This window comes from Pantherophis guttatus, chromosome 2 (genome assembly GCF_059756535.1).
Source record: "Pantherophis guttatus breed Tessera chromosome 2, ASM5975653v1, whole genome shotgun sequence".
In the NCBI taxonomy this organism is placed as follows: Eukaryota; Metazoa; Chordata; class Lepidosauria; order Squamata; family Colubridae; genus Pantherophis; species Pantherophis guttatus.
In genome coordinates, this window is record NC_142064.1 from 249,653,747 (window position 1) to 249,676,836 (window position 23,090).

The 23,090-nt window shown below is 44.9% G+C and overlaps 1 protein-coding gene across 3 annotated transcripts; it reads right to left on the reverse strand.

Moving 5' to 3' along the window:
* Positions 1 to 22,881, reverse strand: CRELD1 (CRELD disulfide isomerase 1). Of its 3 annotated transcripts, none has more exons than XM_087888018.1 (13): positions 22,650 to 22,881; positions 22,066 to 22,193; positions 20,981 to 21,207; positions 17,559 to 17,712; positions 17,153 to 17,235; positions 13,790 to 13,900; positions 12,704 to 12,795; positions 11,180 to 11,356; positions 9,514 to 9,609; positions 6,289 to 6,372; positions 4,550 to 4,645; positions 2,127 to 2,273; positions 1 to 1,110 (listed from the first exon to the last, which is right to left on the reverse strand). In XM_087888018.1, exons 4-13 carry the CDS (start codon positions 17,691 to 17,693, stop codon positions 890 to 892), a joined length of 1,242 nt encoding a protein of 413 aa, XP_087744144.1. In that variant the 5' UTR covers positions 17,694 to 17,712; positions 20,981 to 21,207; positions 22,066 to 22,193; positions 22,650 to 22,881; the 3' UTR covers positions 1 to 889. The 3 variants fall into 3 exon arrangements, with proteins under 3 accessions (XP_087744144.1, XP_087744143.1, XP_087744142.1); XM_087888017.1 differs by having other exon boundaries at positions 20,981 to 21,107; positions 22,066 to 22,198; XM_087888016.1 differs by having other exon boundaries at positions 22,066 to 22,198.
* Between the last annotated feature and the right edge of the window lie 209 nt (positions 22,882 to 23,090).

The window sequence follows — 23,090 nt, forward strand, 5'->3', positions numbered from 1 at the left end:
TGGATTTAGACACATTTATTTTTCCTGAGATACAGAATTGCAAAGCAAAAAAAGTGGACATGCAGGCCTCTTTTAATTTCCTTTGCCTTCCGAGCTGCCCCCAGCAGCGTAAGAGCAAGTCCGTATACGTTATATAGATGAGAATTGTTTTTGAAAAGTACCACTTCTGACCACACAAATAAATGCATATATTATTATTTATTAAATTATTTATTTATTATTTATTAAATTTATATTATGCTCTCTCTCTTATGATACTGATTGATTCAATACAAGGGTGATTTTGAGGTCAGGGATCAACCCAAACACTGAATCCTACCCGAAGCAGAACCCTCTAAAAATGTATTGCCACCATTTCTCACTTCCTTCAATGCGATGTGTAGGCCAACTCTTGGCCAAAGGACAAATTCCCAACGAGCCAGCAGGGAACCACCCCATATCAGCACAGGCCCAAAGAGCGCAGCTTTTTTTCCAGTTACCTTTGGAAGCCCCAAGTGGGAGAGATCATAGCTTATTGGGATGAACTCTTCCAGGATCATCCAACATGCATGGAGAGCGGGTGAGCTGGACAATAATAGGGGTGGTTTCATCTGAACCTTAAACTTCCTGAGGTGTAATTCAGTCCCTTCTAATACCTGTCAGGACCGCTCAGTGAATTAGGCCTGCAGAGCACATACGATTTCCTGGCTCCTATTTGTCCCTCCAGCATATCTTCAGAAAGTCAAGGCTTCCTTTAGCCCAGATGGGGATGCAGGTTGTGTTTTCCACCTCTAGGTTTCAAACCTGCTAAGGTAAGGGGAAAGGGGTAGGGGTCGAGGTATTCCTGACCCCCACCCCCGAGCTGGCTCTCCGAGGCAGGAAGCAGAAGGGAGTGATCCCTGCCTAAGTCCTATCTCCCTTTCATGAAGCCATCGAGAACGCGGTCACTACGCTCTGACATCCAGTAGCCGGCCATCGCAGCCACCGCGCCTATGAAAATGGCAGTGAAGACCATGTCTCCTTTGGCAGCCAAGGTGGCCAGCGCGCAGATGATAGCCCCGAAGAACATCTGCTGCAGCACAACCACTTCGTCATCTGTAATGTCGTCAAAGAATCCTTTCTCAGGAGCATCTGCAAGACAACAAAGAGGCCATCGGCAATGGCAAAGGGCAGTCAGTTTTTAACCTCTGGAGCAGTTTGACTGTCTAGGACAGAGGTCTTCAAACTTGGCAGCTTTAAGACTTGTGGACTTCAACTCCCAGAATTCTCCAGCCAGCATTCTGGAAGTTGAAGTCCACAAGTCTTAAAAGCTGCCAAGTTTGGGAATCCCTGGTCTAAGAGGTCAGTGTTTCTCAACCTCGCCAAGGCTGTCTAGGGAATTCTGGGAGTTGAAGTCCACACATCTGAAACTTGCCAAGGTTGAGAAATTGTGCTCTAGGTTCACCCTTCCCCTGCCCGGTGTGTAAAAACTGGGTCTTGGCTTGATTCACAAATATATTTAAACAGTAAAGAAAACAATGATTTTGCAATTCATTTACTCCAAAACAAATCGAAATTTGTGTCTGATTTGGAATATCACTCCGATTGGGATGATTGTGTTTAACTCAATTATAGACTCTTAACTATTCCTAAAAGAGCCGGTTTGTGAGGAAACGTCTGCAGAATGAAGGGAGCCAGAGAATAACAAAGAAGGTGGATCCCAAAGCTGATCCTAGACAGAATTATGGCTACCCCATAGAAAGAACCTGTGAGCTGTCAAGGATGTCGGACTGGTCTGGTGGTTAAGGCACCTGGCTAGAAACCGGAAGACTGTGAGTTCTAGTCCCGCCTTAGGCATGAAAGCCAGCTGGGTGACTTTGTGCCAATCCCCAGGAGACTGTGAGTTCTAGTCCCGCCTTAGGCATGAAAGCCAGCTGAGTGACTTTGTGCCAATCTCCAGGAGACTGTGAGTTCTAGTCCCGCTTTAGGCATGAAAGCCAGCTGGGTGACTTTGTGCCAGTCCCTCTCTCTCAGCCCAACCTGCCTCACTGGCTTGTTGTGGGGAAAACAGCAGGAAGAAGGAGTATTTTATATATATATATATATATGTCACCTTATTTGTAAAAAATAATAAAGGCGGGATATAAAATGCACCTGCTGACTTTTACCTGGGGGCTTGTCTTCCACACAGATCCCCTCTTTGCGTAGATGTCCCTCAGCGCAAACACAGCGATAGCTACCCTCTGTGTTCTCACAAACCTCGTTGGCTTCCGTACACACCGGCTCCTCCATTACACCCGCACATTCGTTCACATCTGTCGAGGAAGGGGAGCGTTAAGTTCAAAGAAACATAAACAACATTGGCTAAAAACTCGTCCATTTCGTATCTCCCATTTTCATCCCCAAATGCAACAGCCACGCTTTCCCAGCTCTCTGCTGTGTCATCTGCTCAACTGCTGCGCCTCACCCACCATATCTAAGCCAGTAAATCCTTACTTTTCCAGACCTTGATTCAGCAGATTTCAAGCCTCAAGGACAAATCTAAATTCGGGCTTTGCTCCAAACGAGGGAAAAAGTCCGTCGCCCAGCAAATCAATCCAGATAATGTTTGCATATTTTATATGCATTAGGCTACATCTTACACGCACTTGGCTCTCAAGCCTCTCCTTCCATTAGTTTGTTGCATTTTGAATTTACTATTGGAGAAAAGATGCAGTGTTTCTGAGGGCTGAAAAGCCATGACAATTTACGGGTAGTCCTGGACTTATGATCACACTTGAGCCCAACATTTCTGCTGCTAAGTGAGACATTTGTTAAGTGAACTTGGCCCCATTTTAGAAACTTCCTTAACACAGTTGTTAAGTGGATGGTTGCAGTTGTTCAGTTAGTAACAAGGTTGTTAAGTGAACCTGGCTTCCCCATTGGCTTTGCTTGACAGAAAGTCGTAAAAGGTGATCACATGACTGCAACTGTCATAAATATGAATCAGTTGCCCTGCAGCCAAATTTCGATCACATGACCATGAGAATGCTGCAACCGTTGTAAGTGTGGATAGTGGGCATAAGTCACTTTTTTCAGTGCCATTGTAACTTTGAATGGTCACTAAACAAACTGTTGTAAGTCAAGGACTATCCTTAACAGATAGCCAACTATGAGCCACCTCTTTATTTAACTCTATGTATTTGAAAAGCTGAGTGCCAAAGAACTGAGACCTTTGAACTATGGTGCTGGAGAAGACTCCTGCGAGTCCCTTGGATTGCAAGGCAATCAAACCCGTTAGTCCTAGAGGAGATCAACCCTGACTGCTCTTTAGAAGGCCAGATCCTGAAGATGAAACTCAAATACTTTGGCCACCTAATGAGAAAGAAGGACTCACTAGAGAAGAGCCTAATACTGGGAAAGATTGAGGACAAAAGAAGAACGGGACGGCAGAGAATGATGTGGCTGGATGGAGTCACTGAAGCAGTCGGCATGAGCTTAAATGGACTCCAGAGGATGGTAGAGGACAGGAAGTTGGCAAACTGGTTGTTGGAAGAAATCATTAGGGCAGAGAACCGGTTGTTAAATTGCTTGAATCCCATCACTGGTTGGGGGCCAATTTAGAGTCTTTTCGGAGATAGAGCCAACCACCCCAGCAACATCCAAGGAAAACAGATTGCAATAATTCAGCAGCTCCCCAAGTTAAAATTGAAGGAGTCCCTGCTACTTTAACAGGCTTACTGGCAGGACGAAAGCACTGTAGCGTTAGAGAACTCTTCTAGGCTGCCCAGAAGATTGGCTGCCTCCCAGTTATGCAGGAATAGGAACTTCCAGCCAAGGAACTGCCAGCCAAGGCAACAGTAAACAGCCCAACAAAAGAAACTCTAAAACCACCCCCACCAACACTGACAGGGCAAGCCACTAGAATATAAATTGAGAGCAAACACCCCCTCCCCCCCCCAGCACTGATGATGTTACCTAGTTTGGGTAATGAAACTGGGCAGGAGCCGTGGTGGCACAATGGTTAAAAATGCTGTATTGTAGATTGACTCTGCCCACTGCCAGGAATTCGATCCTCACCGGCTCAAGGTGGTCTCAGCCTTCCATCCTTCCGAGCTTGGTAAAATGAGGATTCAGATTGTTGGGGGACATAGGCTGGCTCTGTAACCTGCTTGGAGAGGGCCGTAAAGCAGGGGTCTCCAACCTCTGGGCCCACTACCAGGCCTTGAGCTATTCGGAACCAGGCCATGGAAATGGCGGGTGAACACGTGCGTGCGTGTGCATCCCCACTTGCAGGAGCAGTGGGCAAGCCTGTGCATGCATGTTCCAATTGTGTGAACATGCTCCATTTGTGCCTGCCGCTTGTGCAAATGGAGCTGCGCATGCATGCGCTTGCCCACCACTCGTGCAGAACCATCCCTCTCCCACCCCCACTGCTGGTCCGCAAAGCCTGAAACATTGGGGAAACCCTGCTGTAAAGTACCATGAAGCGGTATATAAGTCTAAGTGCTATTGCTACTGCTCAGGAAACATTTGCATGAAAGCAAGCAAACTCAAGAGAGCGCCAAGGACTCCACATAGGAACACTCGCATAGGTGACGGTTGAACTTACCAAGGCATTTGACACCATCTCGCTGGTAGCCCTTGTTGCATTTCTTGCAGCGAGAAGGCCCAGCACCCATGCAGCCAATACAAGCCTTGGCACAGTCTAAAGAGAAAGTAGAGGGTGAAATGAAGAGATGGGCATAGGCATTGACCCCCTAGGGCAGTGATGGCTAACCTTTTTGCCATCATGTGCCAAAAGCAGGGGGGGTTGCGGGGGGGTCACGCACGAGCGTGCCCACACCCATAATTATATACACCACGCCCCTTGTGCATGCGCGCATGACCCCCCCCCCACGCTTCCCACGCTTTTGGCACGCGATGGCATGGTAGGCCCAGAAGTTGGCAAAGGGGCCGTTTCCAGCCTTCGGAGGGCCTCCGGGAGGGATGGGGAAGGCCGTTTTCGCCCTCCTCAGGCTCCTAGAGAGGCTCTGGAGCCTGAGGAAAGCAAAAAACGGGACTTCCGGTCCCACCAGAAGTTGGCAAACAGGCTGTTCCGGAGGGCCTCCTGGGGGTTGGGGAAGGCCGCTTTCGCCCTCCCCAGGCTCCTAGAGAGGCTCTGGAGCCTAGGGAGAGCGAAAAATGGGCCTCCCTCCCCCACACCCTCTGGAGGCAGGAAACAGCCTGTTTCCCTATTTCTAGTGGGCCCAGAAGGCCCGAAAATTAGCTGGCCAGAGCGTGCATGCACGCCGGAGCTGAGCTCACGTGCCCACCGATATGGTTCCGTGTGCCACCTGTGGCATGCGTGCCATAGATTTGCCATCACGGCCCTAGGGATAAGTCAGCCCCTGGGTAGCTGGCTGAATGAAAAGGTAAGGGAAAAATATTAGAACATTATTTGTGTATAAACCATAGCTAGTTTGGTGTAGCAGTTAAGGTATCAGGTTAGATACCAGGAGATTGTGAATTCTACCCCTTCCTTGGGGCAAAGCCAGCTGGGTGATCTCGGGCCAGTCCTTCTCTCCCAGCCCTAGGAAGGAGAAAGAAGCAAGGGCAAATCCCTTCCAAAAAACCTTGCCAAGAAAACCGCAGGGATTGGTCCAAGAAATTGCCAGCAGTCAGAAAGAGCCTTGGTAGTACAGTGGTCTAAAGCACCCTGTTATTAACACAGCTGCCTGCAATTACTGCAGGTTCGAATCTTGCCAGGCTCAAGGTTGACTCAGCCTTCCATCCTTTCTAAGCTAGGTAAATTGAGGACCCAGTTTGTGGGGGCAATAAGCTGACTTTGTAAAAATATACAAAAGTATGAAGGCTATTGCTTAACGCATTGTAAGCCGCCCTGAGTCTCCGGAGAAGGGCGGCATATAAATCAAATTAAAAAAAAAAAAAAAGCACACATACACACATACAAATAAACGCTGTAAGCCTAGCATGAAGCATCAAACCATCTGCTGCTTCCTGCTTACGATTGAAACATAGGGGGCTCTCATAGGAGTAAACCTACCCTCCTGCCTAAATATATAAGAATGTCTATCTAAGGGAGATGGAAAAAAAATAATGTTCTCAGCTGATAAGACTATGCCATTTTTGCTTCCCTGAAGAACTTCAGCAGCGGGATCTATAGTGGGATTCATGCCCCAAAGCAAGAGAAACGAGGGTTGATATGCTCATAGCATGACTTCCCACATCTGCTGAAGACCTGTTTCCCCAGCAGAAGCAGGTCTGCTTCTTGGAACCTGTGGGTTCCAAGCGGGACCCACAGGGGTGCAAAGCAACAGATGGTTCATTTTGGAAGCTTTAATCTCTTACCTCGGCATTCGTAGGAGCCTTCTGTATTGACACAAAACTGATTGTTGCGACAGTGTGCCATATCAGTGCCACATTCATCTATGTCTGTAAGAGAGATGGAGAGATCAAGATACTGTAGGGGCAGCCGAATATTTTGTCTCCCTCTTTCCTCCCCTCTCTCAATTCTCATGAGGGAATGTTAGTTCATCCTTAGATTGAGCTTCTGTGTTGCGGCTGTTGCTATTGCTATTATTTATTACATTTATTATGGCCACCCATTCTAAAAGACTCTAGGTGGCTTATAACATCCCAATATACAACTGAAACAGTTAAAAACAGGATACAGCAGGGGTGAAATGCTCCTGGTTCAGACTGGCTCGGGTGAGTAGGTAGCGATGGCGGTGGGCAGTTCGGAGAACCGGTAGCAAAAATCCCTGCCCCCGCCCCCCCATGCCCAGCTGAGACGTGTAATCATCAGAGCCTTTTTTTTTCTTTTAAATGGCTCTGATGATCCAAGCTCTGACGATCCCAGCTGAGTTGCCTGCTAACCACTAGCAAAAATCCCTCCCCCCCCCCAGCCTCCAGCTTGCTTACCTTAGCTGCTGGTCTCAACGCCTGCCTTACTTCGCTTGCTGTAATACCTGCCATCCATTGCATCAGCAAGCAACTGAATCTCTCTGCCTGCAATCAAGCTCATCGGTGAGCAGCTCTATCTGCCTGCCTTGTACCTTCTACTGCAGGGGTCTCCAACCTTGGCAACTTTAAGACTTGTGGACTTCAACTCCCAGCAAAGCTGGCTGAGGAATTCTGGGAGTTGAAGTCCACAAGTCTTAAAGTTGCCAAGGTTGGAGACCCCTGTTCTATTGGGTAAGTTTTTTTCCCCTTTGGGAGTTTTAAAAAAAATAGTTAATTGGGGTTTTTTTTAGTTGTTCTTTTTTAAGACCTAGCCATTTAAAGTTTAGGAAGTTTTAAATTTAGCTGCTTTTATATAAAAATAAAAATAAAAATAAAATAAAATAATATTTGTGCAGCTTTCTGAGATTTAGTGTGTTTCTGTAGTGTTTCACTCTAACTACACAAACACACAAAATCTCACAAAGCTGTATGTGGAATTTTGTGTGTGTAAAGTGTGAAAGTTGGGTTTTTGGGCTTTTTGTGGCTGTGTGAGGTTCCTGCTTGTTGCAGGGGCCATTTTGGGTCTAGCACAACTGCTTTTACATTGTGGGTGAGCCAGTTGCGTTGTGTTGTGTTTTGTAGGTTAAAAAAGGGCAAAGAAGTGACATTAACTTGGCCACGCCCACCCAGTCACCTTACCACCAAGCTCCACCTACTAATTAAGCCACACCCACAGAACCAGTAGCAAAAAATTTTAGATTTCACCCCTGGGATACAGGTAACCCTCAACTTACAACCATTCGTTTAGTGAATGTTCAAAGTCACAATGGCACTGAAAGAAGTGACTTAAGATAATTTTTCGTACTTATAACCGTAGCAGCATCCCCATGGTCATGTGATCAAACTTCAGATGCTTGGTTCATATTTATGATAGTTGCAAATTCCCAGGGTCATGTGATTCCCTTTTGCGACCTTCTGACAAGCAAAGTCAATGGGAAAGCCAGATTCATTTAACAATTGTGTCAGGGTTCCAAGTAACACCCCCAACAGAATCAAAACTCCAAGGCAGGCATATTCCTCAAAGTATAAATTTATTAGGGGTGTCATATTGGCACATCTGGGGAAAACCTGATTCTGAAAGCTTGTTCTAGTCCGCCGGCGGCCTGCAGAGCTGGCAGCAGAGTCGGACAGTGAGGAGGTTGGGGAAGAACGTGGGCCAGTCCTGGAGTCTGGGGAAGGCTCGGACGAGGGCTCTGCATCAGAGGCAGAGAAAGGGCCATCTGGGAGGTACGTGCTGCCTCCAGAATCGGACTTCAGCAAGGCAGAGGAAGAGGGGGAGCCTATTCCCAGTGCGCGCATGCGCAGAGCTGCCAGAAGGCATGAACAGTTAAAACAAAAGGGACGACTTGGGAGTAGGGCTTGGAGATGATTGGCCCCTCCCATAAGACTTAAAAGAGGAGCAAAGGCACGTGGGTCTTTGCAGGAAGCAACATCGTTAATTCTGTTCAGTTTAAAGTCTGAAGCTCTGTTTGATTCTGGATTCCGTGTGGCTTTGCCAATTAGGTCAAGGGAGATAAAGGTGGGTGATTATCAGCCTTATCCCAAAGGACTCTTTGCAACTATTTGGGACTCGTCTGTGAATGAACAGAATTCACAGCTGTTGCAATAAAAGAGGTTTTTGGGATTACTCGTGTGTTTTACTGACTCAGGAAGCCTAGGTAGGAACAAAGCCCCGCGTTTCCCCCACCCAAATTAAAGTCAAAGTTCTTTCCCCCCCCAATCCACATGTCCGTCACATGGTCCAATCTGGTCACTGTCCCAACTCCAGTTGGTCTCCATCCACGCCTCCCCAGCACCTGGCGAGACGTCCTTGGTTCCCAGGGGAAAGAATTTTATTATGGTTACAAAACCCTTGTTATTTCTACCTCCCCCCTCGTGTTCCCACAGCTCGTCCAGCCACCGCTGTGGCAGCCCTGAAGACGCCAAGGAAAACTGGCTCTAGGGCTGACACACTGCAGTGATTCACTTAATAACTGTGGCAAGAAAGGTCATAAAATGGAACAAAACTCATTTGACAACTGTCTTGGCTTAATAACAAATGTTGGGCTCAATTGTGGTCCCAGGTTGTGGACTACCTATCTTCATGATTATTTACTGAATGCATTATAGGTAGCCCTTGACTTCGGATCTTAACGGAGCCTGCCAATTATTCTCGTAAGTCATGACACTCATCAAGTGACCGATTCAATTTTGTGACCATTTTTTTTTTTTTTTGCAGCACTCATTAAGCAAATGGGACTTTTGTTAAGTGAACCTTTTGTTCCCTATGGAACATTTTCAGCAAAAATGTCATAAATCGTGGTCACAGGACTGCCGAACACTGCAAACAGCCATCAATGCCGGCCAGTTGCCAAGTGCCCAAAATTCAGTCATGTGTCTGCGGGTGGAGGAACTGGCTTGTAAACACCTTTTAGAGGGTGTGTTGTAATTTTGAACAGTCTCTTATGACATCACTGGTCATAAATCAAGGACTACCTGTACCCTGTCCAAAAGAATCAGGTCTTTGAAGGAATTCTGCCTTTTCAAACATCACCAAGCCAACTCCAGACAATATCAGGGCCACAGGCTCACCAATGCATCGTTGGTTGTGCAGCATCCAGCCTCTCTTGCAGCGCAGACAGCTGGTATCCTCGGGGCCTGAACAGCGCCCACAGGCCCGGTAGCACTCTGGGTGGGCGAGAGAATTGGGTGAAAAGGAACAGTTTAGAAGTGAGGTGAGGTGGAAGTTTGAGAAGAAAAAGCAATACAGGGCCGAATACAATACAACTGTCCCCAGTTGTATGCCTTCCGGCCAACCTGCCACATAAATTAAAGTTATTTTTTTTTTAACTTTGCTTTCAGATGGGTAGACTGCAAATCTGTTGTGTTGAGCTTTATTTATAGAGGAGGGGTGTCAAACTCAAGGCCCAGGGGCCGGATCTGGCCCGGGGGTGGTGGTACTTAGATCTGGCCCGTGGGGCCGCCCTGGAAACAGCGAAGGACCAGCCCGCAGTGCTTCTGCCAGCGAAAACGGGCTCCCGAGCTCCGTTTTCAGTTGCCACGGCCTCCTGCAACCCTCTGGCAGTGAAAATGGAGCTTGGGAGTTTTCATTGGCAGAGGGTTGCAGGAGGCCGTGGCAACCAAAAAACGGAGCTCGGGAGCCCGTTTTCGCTGGCACTCGGGCCACCACAGGTGCCCCCGAGGTCAAACACAACCCTGATGCAGCCCTCAATGAAATCGAGTTTGACACTCCTGTTATTGACAGATAATACGAAGTATGTGTGTGGGGCATACTCTTTTCACACATAAATGCTGTTACGGTGCTATAAACGTAACTGTAAATATAGTATTGGAATACAGAATAACAGAGTGCCTAAAAGGCTGGGGGCCGCTGGTCTACAGAAAACCACCATCTACAGTAGTATTAGCCTACAAGAGGCTTTATTGATTCCTGGCAACTGCCAGGACTACAGCCTTAACTTTTCTTGGCCAGATTTCAGAAGTGATTTGCCGTTGCTTCCTTCCTAGGGCTCAGAAAAATGACTAGACCAAGGATACCCAGCTGGCTTTGTGCCTAAGGCAGGACTAGAATTCACCATCTCCTGGTTTCTAGTCTGATGCCTTCTCCACTAACTCCCAATTGGCTCTGTAGGAAGTTAGCACCCACCCCTTTCCTGGAAGAATGAAATATTTTAGGAAATATTAAAAAGGCAGAATATTATATTTCCCTGGATGAGAAATGGAGAAACATATTTTAAAGACAAAGCAGCTTCCTGCCTCCCCCCCTCCACACCTTTGTTAATGGGCCAGAAGCAGAAACTCAATCTTTGTCAATGGACCATCATCTGCAACACAATAGCAATTGAAACTAACACAATGGGACCCATCTAGGACAGAAACTCACCACATGGCACCTGGGAAGATTACATCAGCCAGCAAGGCTAGCTAAGACCCCCACCGCCTGGGAGTCTGACAACCAATCAGGATACTCTTTCTGGGCCCCAGGAAGTTCAAAGCCAGAGAAAGCATAAAACCCGGGGATTCGCTATATCTCGTCCCTTTTTCCTGTTCAGGAACTCAAACCATGTGATCCTGTCCACCATTAAACCATCTTTCCAAGCAGTCTCCATGTTTCCAGTGTCTTTTTCCCCACTTGGAGCTGAACCCAGAAGGATATTTCTTCCTTCAGCTCATAGCAAGAGATTACAGAAGGACAATTCCCCGACCTTCCCCAGCCCAGCAAAAACACTCTACATACCCGCACATACCAGGTGGCTGTCATTGCGAGCAGCTTCATAGTAGCCATCTCCACACTCTGAACAAAAGGGACCACCGTAGCCAGTGTGACACATGCAAAGACCAGTGCCCCCACGTGTGCCTTCACCATCACATTGCCCGTATCCGCTGCAAGGCTTCTCGGTACCTCCAGGGCAGGCTGCAGAGAGATGGACATCAGATGTGGAAACCAACATGCCACTTGGCTCTACCCTGCAGTGCTCAGATTTCTTAACTCACTTCGTCTCTTCTTCCCATTTCAGATACCTACGTTTTGCAATCTTAAGGATTTTCTTTACTTTTAAACACTTCAGTCTTGGAAAGAAAGGGATTGCAAGAGAGTAAGCAGGCACCCAATGAGGAATACCCAGGCTGTCTATGGAAGCACATTCATGACTGCCATCTGTATCGCTTTCAATGTGTATTCCTCATTGTTGTGGCTGCTTATTCTCTTGTAATCCCATCCTATCCAATTAATGTAAATGCAAATATTAATTCCCTTCTTTAGTGCAGGGATAATTACTGTATTTTTCGGAGTATAAGACGCACCTTTTTCCTCCCTAAAAGAGACTGAAAATTTGGGTGCGTCTTATACTCCGAATGTAGCTTTTTCAAAGCTTTTTTTCAGCCCTAACGAGGTGCTAGCGAGTGAAGCCATCTTCCCAGCTTTGCCTGCTCCCTCGACTCTCCGCTATGCTTCAACAAGGCGCTACCGAGTGCTGCTGTGCTTTAATGAGGCACTAGTGAGTGAAGCAATCTCCATGCTTTGCTTTGCTCTGACTCTCAGCTGTTCTTTAGAAGCTTTTTTTCAGCCCTAACTAGATGCTAGCTGAGTGAATCGATCTCCCTGTGCTTTGCCTGCTTTTCTCATTGCTGCTTCCTCTCAGCTGTGCCTTAGAAGCTGTTTTTTATCCCCAAGCAGGGGATAAAAAACCAGCAAACTAATGTGCTAAAGCTGACCAGACTAAGGACGCTAGCCAGATGAATACCTGATAGGCAGATTCCCCCCCCCCCCCATTTTCCTCCCCAAAAACTAAGCTGCATCTTATACTCTGGTGCGTCTTATACTCCGAAAAATATGATAAGCCAAACAGTGGAAGAATGGGGAAAAAGAAAGCAGTTGCAGCCATGTGATTTTCCACTTTAGCAACCGCTTCACTTAATGTCAGATGTGCTGCTCAGTTGCGGTTGCTAAATGAGGACTATCTGTATTAAAAAAAACAAGCCATCTCAGATGTTTATTAGACTTCCATGATCCTTTCCCCCATCTGCTGCCTTCTAGAAATGTTGGAACTCGCCTCATCTCCAGCCAGGTAGCCAAGAGAAATGCTGCCAAGCTATAGAATCAGCGGAAGGCCTTTGAAAATATATGCTCCTAAGCAATTAAATCAGGAAGAATAACTGGATTCTTTGCTCCAGCCAAGTTCTGGAGGATCCACATATGAGATGCACAAAGACTGTTGGAACATCCCCTCCAGGAAACCCCATAGGCCTTAGAAATACTCACTCTGGCAATCAGGGCCATAGGTGCCAGATGGACAGCATAACTTCAGGGTATCCATGCACAACCACTGGAAAAGGTCTGGGTGCGGCTGCTGCCTAAGGGGAAAAAAAAACATATCTTCTGGTTATTGCTGCTCCTCATTCCACCATGCTGCAATTTATCAATGATACAAGCTCTGCACAACTCCCAAGAATGAAACAGCCATAGAGTATTTGGGCCGGAGAGGGACACAGATACAAAGTGAGATCATTGGTCCACATAACACAAGACTGTCTATGCACTGACTAGTGCTGGTATTTGCGGTTTCTCAGTTTACCTGGGAATTGAACTAGGGAATTGAGCAGGTAAAGCAGGTATTTTTTCTCTGACTGTTTTTTTTTTTAAATTTACCATATTTTTCAGAGTATAAGACGCTCCGGACTATAAGACGCACCTAACTTTTTTGATGAGGAAAACAAGAAAAAGAAATCTGCCTCTGCCTCCCAGCTATTTTGCCTCGTTGCAGCAAACAGCAAACAGCCTGCTTTACTTTCCTTTTCGTTTTCAGCATAGCTTGATTAGCACAAGAAAAAAAAAATCTGCTCCCAGCAATTTATCTCCTTGCAGCAAGCAGCAGAGGCCCACGCAGCAATAGGCAATGGCAATCCCTGCAGCCTGAAACAGCTTAGAGTCAGGAAGCCGATCCACCCGACAATCAACTTGTGCTAATTAGGTTGTGCTGAAGCTAAAACGGGATGTTTCTTCTTGCTGCTTGCTGCAAAGAGGTAAATTGCTGGGAGGCAGAGGCCAAAGGGTGGGGGCCAGTGGGTGGGTGGGGCTACATTCGGTGTATAAAACACATCCAAATTTTCACCCCCTTTTAGGGGGGAGGAAGTGCGTCTTATACTCTGAAAAATACGGTAACTTTGCCTACTGAATGATACAGTTCATTGAAGTTCCTCGGTTCAACTCCATAGCTTGAGTTTTCCTCCTGCTAACATAGGGAATACTGGTATGATCTGTAGTAAATAGGGCCCCAGATTGGGCTTGTTCCACACCAAGTAAGTTAAAGCATCCTGTGATGCCCTAGTCTTCTTGTTTTTAACTCACTCATGGAACCACCAATGCTCTACGTGGTCTTCGCTTTGCTCCAGCAGCTGGTGGCAGGCAAAATCTGACGTAGAACACACACTTTCCAATACTTCCAACAGACGTGTTTCACTGGGAGGGGGAGAAAGAGACAGCATGAGAATTGAGGGAGTTGGAGAAGTCGAGGCAGAGTTCTGTCCTAGAAAGTCTGCCCTGCCTGCTTGATCAAAATAGCCCTCTGTTATCTCTCTAAGCCAGTGTTATTCAACTTTGGCAGCCAGAAGATAGGTGGACTTTAAATCCAAGAATTCCCCAGTCAGGAAAGCTGACTAGGGAATTCTGGGAGTTGGAAGTCCATCCATCTTCAAGCTGCCAATTTTGAATAACACTGCTCTAAGGTATCTTTTGTCCAACTAACCATTCAGAAATCTCTCTCTTGACCTTTCACACAGGAACCTTAAATAAACTTCATATTCTTTCTCAAAATTTCATCCAGATATTCTTTCGGCAAGCAGCCAGTCCCTAATGCTTTCCTTCCTCTCCAGAGTCAAGTTAGGAGCTGGCAAAATGATAGGCAAGTGACTCTGGGGAGAACAGTGAACAACAGCTGTGAAACCATGGAACAAACATGAAAGGTGTTTGTCACACTGGCGACCATTTCCTTAACCAATTAACTGTTGCAGCAATCAGCTTCTCACTGCAGACCTACTGTATGAAGAAAAAAAAAAGGATAAAAGGATGTAATGTATCTTTATTAGTTGTTTCTTTTTAAATGTAAGCTTTCAAGTTCACCAAAACTCACACAACGGGTAATTAAAATGGAGAAAAAGATAACAAACTTGGTCTATCCATAGAGGAGGCATGGGGAATGTCACAGTAGAAAAGAGGGCACATGAAGAATTCCAGATTTGATTGTGTATCTATATAGAAAACAGCCCAGCTAATTAATGATGACATCAAAGAGAAAAATTACATCCCAGCTGTATGCTCGTTTTTCAATTTAAGTCTGAAATGAAATCAACCTGCATCGGTACAATCGAATCTATTAATACAGCTCGATACCATGTTTCCAAAAGTGTTAGAATGACAGCTCCCATAATTCCCAACCAGCTACCTCAGTTCATATGCTCTTCCTATCTGGGAATTCTAGTAAATACTGGAGGGTATAAATTTGAAGATAATCAACAAGATCGACAAGCACAGCGTCTTAGCCCCTGAGTCACCGTGTCCCTCATCTCATCACTATACAACCATATATATATTTACATAGAGATAACTTTTAGGTTCACTGACATTTCGTTTGAGCTAAATGAGGACAACATCCCATGAATGTGCTGAATTTAAAACTTGCTCATTCTTTATATAACTCTTTAAGCTATCCCCAAATGGTCCAATATTTTTAATGAGATAACAGACTTAACTATCCCTTAAGGAAGGGAGAAAAAGTAATTTTTCATTTTTTTCATTCCACCCACACATTTCATGATTAGCTAATGTAAATCCTTAACGGCCTACTGAGGTGACAATCCCTGACAGAATTCAAAATCATATGGAATGTTGGGTGCTGTTGTCCAATAATATTTGGAAAGATTCCCCATTTCTGATCTAAAATGAAGGATTTAATCACTCCATATTTCCTTGACATTATTACTTGCTTTACTTTTTTCCTACTCATCCTCATCTCTCTCAAGGAGAAAATACATGACTTGTACTGTCTGCATTCTGGATCTGAAAAGGCACAATTCTGCACTCAGAATTAAAATATAGATGAGTTTTTCCCCCTGCGGACAAGGAGTGGAAAACTCCTAAAGCAGAGAAATACATCTCAGCAGATAATCCTTGACTTACTACCATTCGTTTAGGGACCGTTCGAAGTTACAATGGCACTGAAAAAAGTGATTGATGACCGTTTTTCAGACTTTCACACTTTTTCACACTTATGACCACTGCAGCATTCCCATGGTCACATGATTAAAATTCAGATGCTTAGCAACTGGTTCATATCTATGAAGGTTGCAGTGTCCCAGGGTCACATGATCAGTTTTTGCAAACTTCTGACAAGCAAAGACAATGAGAAAACCAGATTCACTTAACAACTGTTTTACTAATTTAACAACTGCAGTGATTCACTTAAGCAAGAAAGGTTGTAAAATGGGGCAAAACTCACTTAACTACTATCTCGCTTAGCAATAGAAATTTTGAGCTCAATTATGGTCATAAGTCGAGGACTACCTGTACAGACATGAAACAGGCCAAGTGCTACCAAGACTCAGAGCCGTTAAAAGTTGCCTTACTTTATCATCTAATGAAAACTCCGTCTAGAGTGAAAGCTTGTTTTATAACCATCGGCCTTATTATAAACTCAATATTAAGAACTGCTCTGGTGTACAATAAGGATGAAGACCGAAGTAATAGCTCAAAGATTGAATTATTGAATATCCTCACCCAGATTGTGGGTCAGAGTCAGAGCTCAAATGATGCAAATAAATAAAATGCTGGAATTGAGTTCCTGCATCTATTTGTTAAATTTATATGCCACCCATCTTGCCGTCCATGCTTAAGAACATATGCATATGGACATATCCAACATATGGATATGCATTCATTTCTTTGCTCGTTTGTTATTGTTATTAACACTAAAAAAGAAAGTTCTATGAACATTTTATAGTTTTTAAACATTAGTTTAAAAAAACTAATAAATGTAAAAGACACAGGAAAGTATCTTGATGACAAAGGAGAGGAACTCAATCAATATTTGCAAAAACGTTTTTTATGGCCCCCTGACAAAATGTAGCTTTCTCAGCTAATAGACTAGACCAGGGGTGGGCAACTGTGGCCCTTTTACAACCTGTGGACTTCAACTCAGCTTGGCTGTCTCAGGAATTCTGGGAGTTGAAGTCCACAGGTTGTAAAAGGGCCACAGTTGCCCACCTCTGGACTAGACCCAATGACTTCTGTTCAGGTTTTCCTCATTAGAACTGCCTTCCCTCTAAGACAAGACTTCCCAATCTTGGCAATTTTAAGACACGTGGACTTCAACTCCCAGAATTCCTCAGTCAGCCATGCTGGCTGAGGAATTCTGGGAACTGAAGTCCACATGTACACTATCCGTCGGCCTCCAACTGCAATAAAGATTCTGGCAATTGGAGTATTGTCAGAATTTCCACAATAATGTTTAAAATCAAGCAATTATCCAAGTTATCATAGCCTTTTTTTTTTTTTTAAGAGACTTTGTCTTGGGTGTCAAGGCTCATCTTGTTGGACTTTATGCGATCAGGGTGCTAGTAAGAGGTTGCTACTTCCCAACAAGGATACTGGTATGGCCCGGGGTCTACAGTATCAGCATCTCACCAATGGCCTGTTGCAGCCCAGCCTTCAAATCACCTGTTGGCGTATTTGGCAAGCTTCTCTTCTTCCCAGGCGGTGTTCCCGCCCCCGAAGTTCTCTCGCTGTGTCCGCTCCAGACCCTGAGAAGGCAGGACAAGCCTCACAGCAAAGCCAGAGCTGATCTCGCCCCATCCCAGCACAGCAGCCCTCAACCCCATGCAATACAAACTGACCCTCTCCATTGCTGCTTTCTGCCCCTCTTCATCCTCTACACATCTCCATACCTCTCCCAACAGCATTTGGTCCAGAGTACTGCCCTCCCCACCACCACCAACCCTCTTCTGAGACTGGGGGTAGGGGGCAGATAAATGCCTAGCAACCCCAGCTAAATGGGATGTCCACTTTGCATTAATCAAAATTACAGACACCCAGTCCATTTTGGAGATCCTTTCTAGCCTCCCACCTTAATGAAATTGTCGACAAGATCCCGACAGGTCTGGCAGGTATCTTGCTGGGAACCACCAGAGTTTGGCATCCAGTGGAATAGCAAGAGGAAGAAGAGCAGAACAGATGGGATTTTCATCCTGGAAAAAGCCATTTTCAGGCCAGGAACAAGACTGGAAGAAAGAGGAAGGTTGGTGAGACCAATACGAGTATTTGAGAATAGAATAGAATAGAATTCTTTATTGGCCAAGTGTGACTGGACACACAAGGAATTTGTCTTTGGTGCATGTGCTCTCAGTGTACATAAAAGAAACAAAAATACATTCATCAAGAATCATAAGATACAACACTTAGTCATAGGTTACTAAATAAGCAATCAAATCATACTAGGAAACAAATAAAACAATATAAATCATAAAAATACAAGTGACATGGTTATATCATAAGTGGGAGGAGATAGGTAATAGGAAGGATGAGAAGAATAATAGCAATACAGTCTTAGTAAATAATAAAGTAAATAATAATACATAATACAGTTTCTTAGTAAAGAAACTGATGGGAGCAACAGACTCCTAGGCAGTGGACATGTGGCAACACGGGTTAAAGATTATTCTGCATAAAGTCCACATCTGTTTTCTTGATATGCAGGGTGACAATCCAAATCTTAACCCCAAGAATTTAGGATTTAAAAATTTTATACTATAAAGTGATGTATTGCAAACAACTGGACAAGATTAAAAAAATTCATTTATTTGCTACATTTATATCCCACCTTTCCCCCCCAGGAACTCAAGGTCGCATACCTAGACATATATTCAACTGTCCCCAAATTACTCCACAAGGTAGCTTAGAGATTGGAGAGATCCAAAGTTAACCACTCAATCTCCATGCCTGAAAGTACCTTTCGGCCTCAGTTTCTCTAGTCTTAGTCCAATATTTCAATTGTTCCTCTACCTCACAATATTAAGTAAGAAAGGAGGAAGATGGGAAAAAGTAACAGGCATTCAAGCCAGGGGTGAAATGTTCCTGGTTCGGACCGGATCGCCTGATCCGGTAGCGATGGAGGCGGATGGTTCGGAGAACCAGTAGCAAAAATCCCTGCCCCCCCCCATGCCCAGCTGAGCCGCACAATCATCTGAGGCTTTTTTTTTACTTTTAAAAGCATTTTTTCTACAACCTCTTCCGCCAAAAAAATGCTTTTAAAAGTAAAAAAAAAAGCCTCTGATGATCACACGGCTCAGCTGGGATCATCAAAGGCTTTTAAAAGAAAAAACCCCTTTTTTTCTTTTAAATGCCTCTGACGGTCCAAGCTGAGTTGCTTGATCGTCAGAGGCATTTAAAAGAAAAAAAGCCTCTGCTGATCAGGCAACTCAGCTGGGATCGTCAGAGCCTTTTGAAAGCATTTTTTTACAACCTCTTCGCTGAAGAGGTTGTTAAAAAAATGCTTTTAAAAGTAAAAAAAAAAAAAAAATTGGCCAAACCCACCCAGTCACATTACTCCCCCACCAAGCCATGCCCACAGAACCGATAGTAACAAATTTTACCCCTGATTCAACCCTATTGAAATTGTAAGGAAAAAAATCTTGCTTGGGAACTCATTAAAAAAAAATGTTAATACATACTTGAGCCCATCTAGTCAAGCATCCCTAAATGTCTTTAGGAAGTGCGTTAGTGTTATTAATAATTAGTGTTAGTGTTATTAATAATTTACATTCAGAGGGATTCTGTATGATTTTGAAATGTGAGCTACATTTCTCAGAAATGAAGACTATTCTATGTAGTAAATGGACATTAAGCTTTCTAGTTGCCACTATTAGTCATTATTAAATGAAAAACCTTCCTATATAACAGAGTTGGAAGGGACCTTAAAGGTCTTCTAGTCCAGGGGTGTCAAACTCATGGCCTGCGGGCCAGATGCATCACGCACTAGCTACGCCCACACCCAGTTTAGCAAAGGAGGAAAAAGTCATGATACATCACATGATGCCACTGTGACAATGCAAGTTTGACACCCCTGTTCTAGTCCAATCTCCTACTCAAACAAGAGATCCTATACCATTCTGGACAAATGGCTGTGCAATCTCTTCTTAAAAACCCCAAGCGATGGATCACCCAAAACTTCTGAAGGCAACCATTCCACTGATGAATTGTTCTGTCAGGAAATTTCTCCTCAGTTCTAGGTTGCTTCTCTCCTTGATTACTTTCATCCATTGCTTCTTGTCCTGCCTGCACGTGCCTTGAAGAATAGGTTGTCCTCCTCTTCTTTGTGGCAGCCCCTTAGATATTGGAACACTAAAGGCATTTTTGGAAAGTAAGTGGATAACTGTAATCTCCTTCCCAAGAGCCATTTAGCTGTCAGGTAGCTGCTCTGACAAAGTGTATGGTTTCTGTGCACCTCCAACATTTTTCTCTCTCTATTCCCATGCTTGGGAATGGAGAAATCTAAGCTTTGTGTGGCAAAAGAATCTGAAAAATAGGAGCTGTGTTAATCCCAATTACCCAGTGATATAATGCCCATTTAAGCATGCTCATGAATATACAGTAAACTACTAACAAGTCATATAAACTGATAAACCACAAATAACGGATCCAATTTATACATAAATTAATAAGTCGCATCAAGAAAAGACTCACTCAATCTGGTAGTACCCTGTTTTCCCCAAAATAAGACATCCCCTGATAATAAGCCCAATCGGGCTTTTGAGCACATGGCAATAAGGCCAAGTGCTTATTTCAGGGTTCAAAAAAAAAAAAAAAAAAGACAGGCAGGGTCTTATTTTCGGGGAAACACAATATCCAAAATCTAATAAATATGCATTACGCTTTCGAATGAGGTTTGGCCTTGGACTTCTGCCACTTCCCTGTAGCATCAAAGGTATATAGAAACCTAATTCGATAGCTCAAAACACATTTTAGGCAGACACTGATCACAAATATAAAAGTCACAGATACTGGATGCAGCCAGTAACAGCCAGATCAAGCTGCTTGATCTAAAAAAAAAAAACCCAGTCTCCCAGTGTCATTCATGAATAGATGATGAATCTCATTCTTTTAACGAATTACTAAATTCTAACAATTTGAAGTAAACTGCAAAAATCTGAATGACCAAGAGATACCAGAAATATTAAAGCTGCTGTAGGTATGGGGTATCCTAATCTCCAGTAGATGGCATCAAATCTACCTTCCCAGCATTGGACTACCCTCCACAAGCATTGGACTACAACTCCCACCATTCCTCAGCCTATACATAACCAATAGTCATTCTGTTGGCCTTACTTGATGGAGGTTATAGGCAAGCTAAGACACCAAGCTGTGGAAAATATGTGTTACAAGCTGGTCCCCTACTGTTCAGAATATAGCCGCAAGCCACCACAGCACAATAGGGACGTCATCTGATGGCCACTTCCTTAGAAAGGCAATTATGAATTTAGCAGGACTTACTTCAGTGATCTAAGGGATCATTGAACAAATCAATCCAGAGTTCTCACTGGAGGCACACAATGACCAGGCTCAAAATGATCCCTACGTCGGAGACATTATGTGAGGAGGATCGCTGGAGAAGGCTGTACTATTGAGAGAGGTGGAAGGAAAGAAAAGAAGAGGGTGACCAACAGCAAAGTGGATAGCCATGGGTCGGTTCAACGTTGGAAGATCCTCCTATGTGGTTGCTGGAGTCAAAAAAAAATACATAAATTAATAAGTCGCATCAAGAAAAGACTCACTCAATCTGGTAGTACCCTGTTTTCCCCAAAATAAGACATCCCCTGATAATAAGCCCAATCGGGCTTTTGAGCACATGGCAATAAGGCCAAGTGCTTATTTCAGGGTTCAAAAAAAAAAAAATAAGACAGGCAGGGTCTTATTTTCGGGGAAACACAATATCCAAAATCTAATAAATATGCATTACGCTTTCGAATGAGGTTTGGCCTTGGACTTCTGCCACTTCCCTGTAGCATCAAAGGTATATAGAAACCTAATTCGATAGCTCAAAACACATTTTAGGCAGACACTGATCACAAATATAAAAGTCACAGATACTGGATGCAGCCAGTAACAGCCAGATCAAGCTGCTTGATCTAAAAAAAAAAACCCAGTCTCCCAGTGTCATTCATGAATAGATGATGAATCTCATTCTTTTAACGAATTACTAAATTCTAACAATTTGAAGTAAACTGCAAAAATCTGAATGACCAAGAGATACCAGAAATATTAAAGCTGCTGTAGGTATGGGGTATCCTAATCTCCAGTAGATGGCATCAAATCTACCTTCCCAGCATTGGACTACCCTCCACAAGCATTGGACTACAACTCCCACCATTCCTCAGCCTATACATAACCAATAGTCATTCTGTTGGCCTTACTTGATGGAGGTTATAGGCAAGCTAAGACACCAAGCTGTGGAAAATATGTGTTACAAGCTGGTCCCCTACTGTTCAGAATATAGCCGCAAGCCACCACAGCACAATAGGGACGTCATCTGATGGCCACTTCCTTAGAAAGGCAATTATGAATTTAGCAGGACTTACTTCAGTGATCTAAGGGATCATTGAACAAATCAATCCAGAGTTCTCACTGGAGGCACACAATGACCAGGCTCAAAATGATCCCTACGTCGGAGACATTATGTGAGGAGGATCTGGATCGCTGGAGAAGGCTGTACTATTGAGAGAGGTGGAAGGAAAGAAAAGAAGAGGGTGACCAACAGCAAAGTGGATAGCCATGGGTCGGTTCAACGTTGGAAGATCCTCCTATGTGGTTGCTGGAGTCAAAAAAAAAAAAAAAAAACACGACTTGATGGCACATCATGGATCCAGAATCGGCCCACGCTAGAGAACCAGGGAACGTGTAAACGGGATGACACGGGATTCCACTTGCTCCGATCTCTCTGCATAGCAGCTGCACATCCAAAGGAGGGATGCAGCGAAGATTTTTTTTCTCTCTCCCGGTTCTGGGGCGGCCGGAGGTGACCCTCCCTATTTCTGCAGGTAGGAAAAAACAGGAGCCACCCGGTGCCACCGAATGGCCAACCCAGCCCCCGAACACAACCCCAAGAAAAGGCGCTTTCCCTGAATCCACCGCCCTACGCCTCGCTCGGGGGCTCCAAACCTACCTTGCCTCTCCCGGCTCGCCCCCTCGGGAGAGCAGCGCGAGCCAACGGGGGAGGCCCGGAAGTGCAGCGCCCACTTTCGCACGCAAGTCGAGTCGACTCCCGGGTCCGCCGCAGTTGAGCGCTTTTCCCCCCCTCCCCCCGCCCTCCTCGCCGACCGCAAGATCGCCATCAAAGGATGGGGGCAAACCCTTCCTCTCTCCGCCAATGACATCGGGCCCTGTGCGATGACATCATCCCCTCCTCCTTCCAGCGACCAATAGGCGGGCTCCGTCCGGTTTCCCCTCCCACCCTCGGAGCAGCACCTGTCAAGACGCTTAAAGAGGCCGCGGAGGCGTTGGGTCAGGCTCTTCTGCAGTCGCCAGAGCAAGAGGTCCTGCCGGAGCGAGATTATATTTCATCCTCCATTAAAAAATGTCCGGACAAAATAAAATCCTGTGGCTG